At 51.1% G+C, this 8898-nt stretch overlaps 1 protein-coding gene across 2 annotated transcripts in view; it reads left to right on the forward strand.

Annotated features, from left to right (window-relative positions):
• AK1 (adenylate kinase 1) overlaps positions 1-8136 on the forward strand; it is a 121204-nt gene extending 113068 nt beyond the window's left edge. For both annotated transcript variants that reach the window (XM_060250756.1, XM_060250757.1), the window contains one exon: positions 7781-8136. In XM_060250756.1, the coding sequence (XP_060106739.1) occupies positions 7781-7849 (69 nt within the window). In that variant the 3' untranslated portion in view covers positions 7850-8136. The remainder of the gene's footprint in view (positions 1-7780) is intronic.
• The last annotated feature ends 762 nt before the right edge of the window (positions 8137-8898 follow it).

An 8898-nucleotide genomic window follows, 5' to 3' on the forward strand; every position in this document is an offset into this window, starting at 1 on the left:
AAAACTCACTGAGTTACCTTGGAACAATCTTTCTCTCTCATTGATGGCTCTGTCCTCTATAGCTTTCCGCCCCCCCGCCTGCGCAACATCCCATTTAAAGATGTCTGAGCTTTAAATGGGATGAGAAGCTGAGTTTCTGAAAGTATGTCAGCACCTGCGAGGTACACTCCAAACTCACCTCACCAGTCGGTAAGTTCGTACCACCGTCTGTGTGTAACTGTTGCTCTGACGGAACGCTCACATTCTAAAATACATGGAGGCAGGGCTTTCTTTTGTAGGAAAAAGCCCTGCCGGAACTCATTACCATATTAGGCCACACCTTCTGATGTCACCATTGTTTCACCCAGAACTTTTTTGTAGAACAAGCCCAGCAGGGACTCATTTGCATATTAGGCCACACCCCCTGACCAAGGTTCCTGCTGGGTCTTGTGAGCAAAAATTCTACTTTGTAAGCTCCTGGCATTAAAGTGGTGAGCTCCTGCATCAATTAGTGTGCTCTGGGGTCCTCCTTCCTGAGCTGAGACAAAAGTGTGTGAGCTGGAGGCTACAAATCTGTGAGCTGGCTCATGCTAACTCAGCTTAGAGGGAACGCTGCCCCTGACACCAAGCCAGCCGGAACTGCGTTCCTGCTCAAAAAAAGCCCTGCATGGAGCACAGGAAGTCACTGTCTTGTGAAGTGGGGAAGATGCAGGTTCAAATCCCCTTTTATCCATGAAGGTCCTTGGGTGACTTTAGATTTGTCATTCTCTCTCTTTCTGACTCACCGCTTCCCAAGGTTATTGTGAGGATCAAACAGAAAGGAGAACTGCGAGGAGGAGTATTGTGCACTTCTGACACGATAGCTGCTATCTTCCACCTGGTGGTGGAAAGCGCCATCGAGTTGCAGATGACTTATGGTCGGGTTGTCAGGTCGGTCGGATCAGCGAGCGGGAGACGGGACTCACCTTTCTGGGAGCAAGGAGGGAGAAGCAGGAAATGAAACCGATGTGCTGACGTCACCAGGAAGTGATGTAGCCACATCGATGACATGGGGGGAAAGAGCTGCTCTGGTTTTGGGGTAAAACGCTATGGTTTGAAGCTAATTCTACCGTGTTGAGTTTTGCCCAAACTTGCTGAGTTTTGCCCTAAAACCAGAGCATCACCCCTGATGTCACCGACACACCCGCGTCACTTCCTGGTTACGTAGACATCTCACATTTATTTCCTGCTTCTGGCTTGTCGGGACAGTAATTCCCACCATGGAAAGGCCATTTCCTCCCATTTTCTGATAGCTCTGAAGTAGAGGGAGGGGCTCCAAACCAGTGGACCCCCCACCCCCAACCGGGGTTTGGCACCCCTAACTTGCAGTCCCGTGTTGGGCAAGAGACGTTTCAGAGGGGGGTTGCCATTTGCCTACCTCTGCATAGCAACCATAGACTTCCTCGGGGGTCTCCCATCCAAGGATTAACCAGGGCTGACCCTGCTTAGCTTCCGAGATCTGAAGAGACTGGGCTCGCCTGGGCCAATCCAGGTCAGGGCTGCTAACACCTATATTGCAGGGGTGGCCGGCAGGTGGTAGCTCTCCAGATGTTTTTTTGCCTACAATTCCTGTAATGTACTGAGAACTGAGACGGTTTGAAGGCAACGTAGTTTCTTCAGTAGCACATTACAAGAGAGAGAACACGCGAGCCGGGCCCCGCTTATATACAGTACCCGGAACAGCCCCCTCATCCGACCAGGCCAATCCTGTTCGGTCAAACTTCCCGCCACAGATCTTGATGGGCGGGGCGACTGGCGAGCTCCATCCGGGGACCCAGGGGTCGCCTTCAGTAGCGATCGCCATGCGGCCTGATCACTTATGTTCAATACATAAGGGCAACTAAAATGATTAAAGGGCTGGAACACTTTCCCTATGAAGAAAGGTTGAAACGCTTAGGGCTCTTTAGCTTGGAGAAACGTCGACTGAGGGGTGACATGATAGAAGTTTACAAGATAATGCATGGGATGGAGAAAGTAGAGAAAGAAGTACTTTTCTCCCTTTCTCACAATACAAGAACTTGTGGGCATTCGATGAAATTGCTGAGCAGACAGGTTAAAACGGAAAAAAGGAAGTACTTCTTCACCCAAAGGGTGATTAACATGTGGAATTCACTGCCACAGGAGGTGGTGGCGGCCACAAGCATAGCCACCTTCAAGAGGGGGTTAGATAAAAATATGGAGCAGAGGTCCATCAGTGGCTATTAGCCACAGTGTGTGTGTATGTATGTATATATATATATATATATATTTGGCCGCTGTGTGACACAGAATGTTGGACTGGATGGGCCATTGGCCTGATCTAACATGGCTTCTCTTATGTTCTTATGTTCTAATTCCCATCAGCCCCAGCCAGCATGGCCAATGGCTGAGGCTGATGGGAGTTGTAGGCAAAGAAAACATCTGGAGAGCTACCATTGGCCACCCCTGCATTGGCTCTAGTCCAAAAGGAACTCAGAGTTTCCAGTCTTTTCCTCTAGACTGGAGCGGGCAGAAGGAGTTCTGGCTGATGCTAAAGCTCCTGCTGGCCTGCAGAAGTGTTCCTTCTGCCTGTGTTTGCTCAAAGGGATGGGGGGAGAACACGGTGACAAGGAGCTTTGGGCCTAGATGGGTTGTTACCCTCCAGAACTCACTGCCACACGGCTGTCACCCTCCAGGACTTGCTGTCACACGGCCTGCCAGGCCATTTTTTGTAGCAGGAACTCCATTGCGTATTAGGCCAAGCCCCTCTGATGTAGCCAGTCCTCTTGGAGCTTACAGGAGGCCCTGCACGAAGCGCCCTGGAAGCTCTTGGAGGATTGGCTACATCAGGGGTGTGTGGCCTACTATGCAAAGGAGTTCCTGCTGCAGAAAAAGCCCTAGGACTCGTCACTTTCCAGAACTCACTGTCACTCTACTTCAAGACTGTAGAGTTTGCTGAGAAACTGGAGCACCACCCCCTGATGTCAGCAACCTGATGATGTCACTTCCTGGTGATGTCCCTGCCGGGAAGCAGCCCCCCCCAGTGAGGTGGGAGGAGAACAGGGTTCCCAAGTCCAACCCCAAAAATATCTGGGAACTTTGGGGGTGGAGCCAGGAGACTTTGAGGGTGGAGCCAGGAGACACTGGGGTGGAGCTAGGGGGGAGGGGGGGAAACGGCCAGCCGCCCCGTCTCGGAGTGTGCGACGCAGCGGCGGCCTCTTCTCCGCTCGCCGTGGCTGCTCCTCCGAGATGGGCTCAGCCTGAGCCCATCTCGGAGGAGCAGCCACGGCGAGCAGAGAAGAGGCCGCCGCTGCCGCCTCGCCCGCTCCGCCTCTGGGGTGGAAGCGGGGGGGGGGGTGGAGGCGGGCCGGGGGCGTGGCGAGCTGCGAATCCGGGTCCTAGAAGGGCCTGGATTCGCAGCTTGCCATGCTCCTGGCCTGCCTCGCCCTCCCCTGCGCTGCTGCCTCCTCTTGGCTGCTCCTCTGAGATGGGCTCAGCCTGGGCTCATCTCAGAGGAGCAGCTGCGGTGGGAGGGGAGGGGGCAGCAGCGGCGCGGTGGCCTCGCCGGCTCCGGGATGCAGTGGCTGGCCATGCTCCCCGGCGCTGTTTCCACCCCTTCCCCCCGCTTCCGTTTTTTGCGGGAGCGGGGGAAGAGGGTGGAAATCCTGGGGTCCCCCGCCAGGGCGGGAGGGTTGGGAAGCCTAGAGGAGAAAGGGAGAGAACAGGGGTCTGATCCTGCAGAGAGGCACCTGTCCCTTCGTGCCTCAAAGGAAGTTCCCAGCAGGCCGCTGCATGGCTGGCATAGTAAGGAGATGAGTCACCATGTCATTAGGACAAAAAGAGAAGCAGGAGACAGGCTGCAGAGACAGCTTCGGAGTGGGGTGGGGAGGAAGCAGCCTCTGCGATTCAGGGCAGTCTGCTGGCACAGAGCATTATCGTTGCTTGGCCGGGGGGGGGGGGGGTGTGCTTTGGCTGGATTTGTCTGTAGCCAGGGCCAGATCTGGGGGAGGGGTAGAGGGGGGGTGCTTGTCCCAGGCGCTGACGGGGGGGGGACACCAAATTGGGTATGGAGTCCATTATATTCTATGGGACCATAAGATAGAACAGCTCATAAGGGGACATCATTTTTTAATCCCTCCCCCCCCCAAAAAAAAACAACCAAACATGTATATCTAGTCCTGCCTGTAGCAAGAGTATCCGAGTAGCATTTTTGCGAGTGCTTGGCATGTAGAAATCGAAGGTTTGGGCTCTGCAAGATCGTCAAAGCCTCGTTGGATCAAATGAGATGTCTTCTTCCAGGATCCTGTTTCTCATAAGGGCCAGCCAGGCACCTTGAGGAAACCTATAATGTCCTCCCCCCGCAGCTCGTGTTCAGAGAGACACACTGCCTCTGACTTTGAGCTGATATAGTTAGGAGCAGTGGGTAGAGTGTGACTATATCCAGTCCTTACAAGAACATCAGAATAGCCTTGCTGGGTGAATGGAGCCTACTAGGGTTGCCAGGTCCCACCTGGCAGCAGGTGAGGGGTTCCTGGGTCCTTTCCTGGATCTTCTGCATCGCCAATGTCCGGGAGAGGAAGGGGGGAATGATGATGCTGTAGTTCTTGGGGAAAACTCTATGGTTTTTTGCCTTCAAAACGATAGTTTGCTCAAAGACTAGAGCGTCACCCCTGGTGTCGGCAAAAATGTCACTTCCTGGTGACATCATCAAGTTGGGGAAGTCGCACAGCGATGTCCCTGGTTTTTGCCTTCAAGACTGTAGAGTTTGCTGAGGAACTGGAGCACCACCCCCTGATGTCAGCAACCTGATGATGTCACTTCCTGGTGATGTCCCTGTTTGGGGATGGGGTTTTCCCTTTTGGTCAGTGGTGGACTGAAGCCCTCAAAAGTGGGGGACCCCCCCCCTGCAGGACCTGGGGGCTGAGAACCTTAAAACTCTCAAACAAGGGGTGGGAAGGTCCCAGTTGCCTCTCCCCCATTGACTAGTATATTCAGAGGCTTCTGAGGAGCTATTATGGCTAATAGGAAGGTTGCCAGCCTCCAGGTGAGGCCTGGAGATCTCCCATTTTTACAGCTGATTTCCAGCTGGCAGAGATCAGCTCTCCAGGAGAAAATGGCCACTTTGAAGGACTCTGTGGCATTGTGCCATGCTGAGGCCCCTCCCCTCCCCTCCCCAAACCCTGCCCTCGCCCAGTTCCACTCCCAAAATCTCCAGGTATTTTCCAACACAGACCTGGCAACCCTAGCTAATAGTCATTTGCAGACGTAACTTAACTTCTATCAAGTTTTAAAGCCGTCTTCACTCATAAGCGTCAGCATATCCTGTAGCTGTGATTTTCATAAGTTAGAGGAACATAAAAGAACGCTTTTGTGCTTGAATCTATGCAAAATCCTCCCCACTGTTCATCGTTTTGCTTTGTGCTTTCTCTTTTGTTTTTCTACTTTTCCTCGTTGCATAGAAAGAACGAAATTGAATGAACTCAGTGGGAAGAAGGGGGGCTGTAACAATACGAGTCCAGTTTCCCTTTTCAAACCCGTTAAGTGGATGCAACTAGAGATGTGACGGCCGGGGGGGGGGGAGGGGGGACAAAAAAAACTTCAAGGCAAAAAGTGTTGTTGTTTTTTAAGGGGGGACATTTTTTGAAAAATAAAATCCAATTTTAAAAAACTTGGGGGAAATGGAGGAGTGAAATGCTTCTTGAAGCGAGGTTTGGCACACTTGAAATTTACTGGATGAACAATTCTGAGGACTTCCCCCCTCACATTTTTCCAATGGAAAAAGTGGGACTTTTGGAGGAGTGCTAAAAAAATTTCATACTATAGACATACTATATTTAAAAGATGTTGTAATCGAATGTAAATGGTTTTGGGAACAATTAACAAGTTATACCGTTTTAATAATTCAATCATTATTATCAAAACTTTATTTTAAAATGCAGTGTCTAGATACCTGCCAGTTTGCACTGCACAACATTATGGTATATTGGCTCTGATTTGACTGTATCTGGACCAAAATTTGATTGTTCTGGACCAAAAATTGGAAGGTTTACAATAGTAATATTATTCAGGACAGGTATACCTGAGCATGACATAAGGAGATACTCTATGGAACCTCACCAAAATTCTTAGGCTTTGCATCCATTGATTGTAACTGTAAAACTCCTTTTTCGGTCCTTCATGGATTGATTTATTGTCTCATTATTGTATCGAGCCGCTATGTACAAATATCTCTTTGACCGCTGAAGAAAGCCACTTTGGCTGAAACATGTCTGGTTGCAATAGGTCCCACTTGTATATATTGCACACTTTTATTCCGTATTGGTGCTACAGTTGGGCCCATAATTGTTTTAGGAAAGGAAAGGTCCCCTGTGCAAGCACCAGTCGTTTCCGACTCTGGGGTGACGTTGCTTTCACGACGTTTTCACGGCAGACTTTTTACAGGGTGGTTTGCCACTGCCTTCCCCAGTCATCTACACTTCCCCCCCAGCAAGCTGGGTCCTCATTTGACCGACCTCGGAAGGACGGAAGGCTGAGTCAACCTTGGGCCAGCTACCTGAAAACCCAGCTTCTGCCGGGGTTCAAATTCAGGTCATGAGCAGAGCTTAGGACTGCAGTACTGCAGCTTTAACACTCTGCGCCACGGGGCTTTAAGCTAATTGATAATAAATACATGGTTTTTTGATCATAATTAAATTATAGATTTTAGCCATTGTCCCCCTGCTTTGTATGTAACTAACCTTTCAGGCGCTTGATTCATTTGTTTGAATTAAGTCCCCGCCCCCCCCCCTCCACTTCCCCTTCTTTCATAATGGTTAGAGTGTCAGATTAGGTCCTGGGAGAGCCGAGGTTGAAATCTTCATTCTGCCTTGGGAGCTCGCTGGGTGACCTTGGACCAGTCACTTTCTCTCAGCTTAGCCAACCTCGCAGGGCGGTTGTCATCAGCAGAAAACGGAAGAGGGGGGGTGAAGTTGAAGGTCTCCGCTGGGGAGAAATTGATAATTAAAAAAAAAAATCAGGCCATTCCAGAGCAAACCTTGCAGAGTAGGGTATTTAGCAAATGTGCAGTGGGGCCTGGTTATGATAACAGGGATAACAGTTTGTCTTTATTCCTGTCTGCCTGTGAAACCCTAGAGGGTACGCCTTGCCAGCGTGCCAAAGATGTTCTTCTGTACAGGCCCTGAAGAGCTTTGAGTGTAGGAAATGCCCCTTAATTGGGTGTTATGGCTTTGCCTGTGTGTTTGTCTCTCTGGAAGCACCTTTGCGTGCAATATGGGAGGTAGAGAGGGGACTGAGGACTGGATTAACAATTAGGCCAAGTAGGCACTGGCCTATGGGGCCCCATGCCGTTACGGGCCCCAGGCTAGCTCCTCCCCCCCCCCCCAGTTTCCCCCCTGCTTGCAGCCCTCCCAGCCTGCACGCACGGCAACTGAGCCGCTCTTTGCCCGACTTGCCCGGTGAGGCTGCTGCTGGCGTTGTCACCAAGTTTGCTTCTCTCTGCCTCTCCCCCCCCCAACTTTGCCAAAGGGGCTTTTGAGAAGGTACCTAAAGGCTGCGGCAGGGGCAGCAGGTGGCGGGGAAGGTGCTCCAACTCTGAGATAATTTGCAAGGGGGCCACCCAAGATTTTTGATTGCCCAGGGGCCTCCACAGGGTTTAATCCGGCCCTGATAGCCAATAATGATCAGGAGGGGAATTGGAGGTATTTCTTTGAAAAGGGGACAGCGCTACCCCCCCTTGGGCCTTGGGCTTTACTGAGTATAGCCGTTCCAGTGGAAAAAACGGTAACATGTTCTCTGTTGTCCTCAGATCAACGCAGAAGGCACAGTGGACGACGTGTTCCAACAGGTCTGCACCCATTTGGACGCCCCGAAGTAAAGCACCAAAGGAACCCCCCCCCAAAAAAAGGCTCTCCCCCTCCCACCCTTTCAGCAATGAACTGCAGTTCTTGCTGGCTTCCCTGCCCTGCCCCTCCTCCCAGATTTGAGCAGAAGAATTCCAGGAGCCTCCCCCACCCCCATCTCCGATTTCATCTCAAGGGCCATGACAGCGGAAGTGGCTTTATCCTGTTTTCGTGGACGGAGGCCCCGTGGAGGAAATTTCAAGGACATTGTGTTTGGCTTCCTATCCTTCTCTCCAAAGTAAAGTTCACTTTCATGAGTTGAGACGGGGTTTTTTTATCTTCTTTCTCCCTCCCCCCCCCCCTTGCCGAAACAGGAAGGACTTTTATTGTGCATTCCTTACTCGAAAGGTTGATTAAGGGCAGGAAATGGCCTGTTTATCCCACACCAGAGCATCCATTGCAGAAGGGAATCCGTTTTTTTTCTCTGCAGTGTGGTGGATGGCATGAAAAGGTAGGCAGGAGAGGACAGCGTTTCATCCAGTTCATTTGACGAAGGGTTGCCAGGTCCAATTCAAGAAATATCCGGGGACTTTGGGGGTGGAGTCAGGAGACGTTGCGGGTGGAGCCAGGAGCAAGGCTGTGACAAGCATAATTGAACTCCAGAGGGAGTTCTGGCCATCACATTTAAAGGGACTGCACACCTTTTAAATACCTTCTCTCCTTTGGAAATAATGAAGGATAGGGGCACCTTCTTTTGGCGGCTCATAGAATTGGACTCCCTCGTCCAATCCTTTTGAAACTTGAAGGATGTTTTGAGGAGAAGCATTGAATGCTATACTGAAGGGTTGGTGCCTCTATTTCAAAAAACACCCCCCACACAGAGCCCCAGGTACCCACAGATCAATTCCCCATTATTCCCTATGGGAATTAGTCTCCATAGGGAATAATGGAGTGCCCAGCAGACATCCCCCCCTGCTTTCTGATGACTCTGAAGTGGAGGGAGGGACTCCAAACCAGGGGATCCCCTGCCCCCACCCTCAGATTGGGATGCCTAGAGTATCACAGTGGAAGACTGAAACCAAGG

The sequence above is a fragment of the Heteronotia binoei genome, chromosome 12 (genome assembly GCF_032191835.1).
Source record: "Heteronotia binoei isolate CCM8104 ecotype False Entrance Well chromosome 12, APGP_CSIRO_Hbin_v1, whole genome shotgun sequence".
In the NCBI taxonomy this organism is placed as follows: domain Eukaryota; kingdom Metazoa; phylum Chordata; class Lepidosauria; order Squamata; family Gekkonidae; genus Heteronotia; species Heteronotia binoei.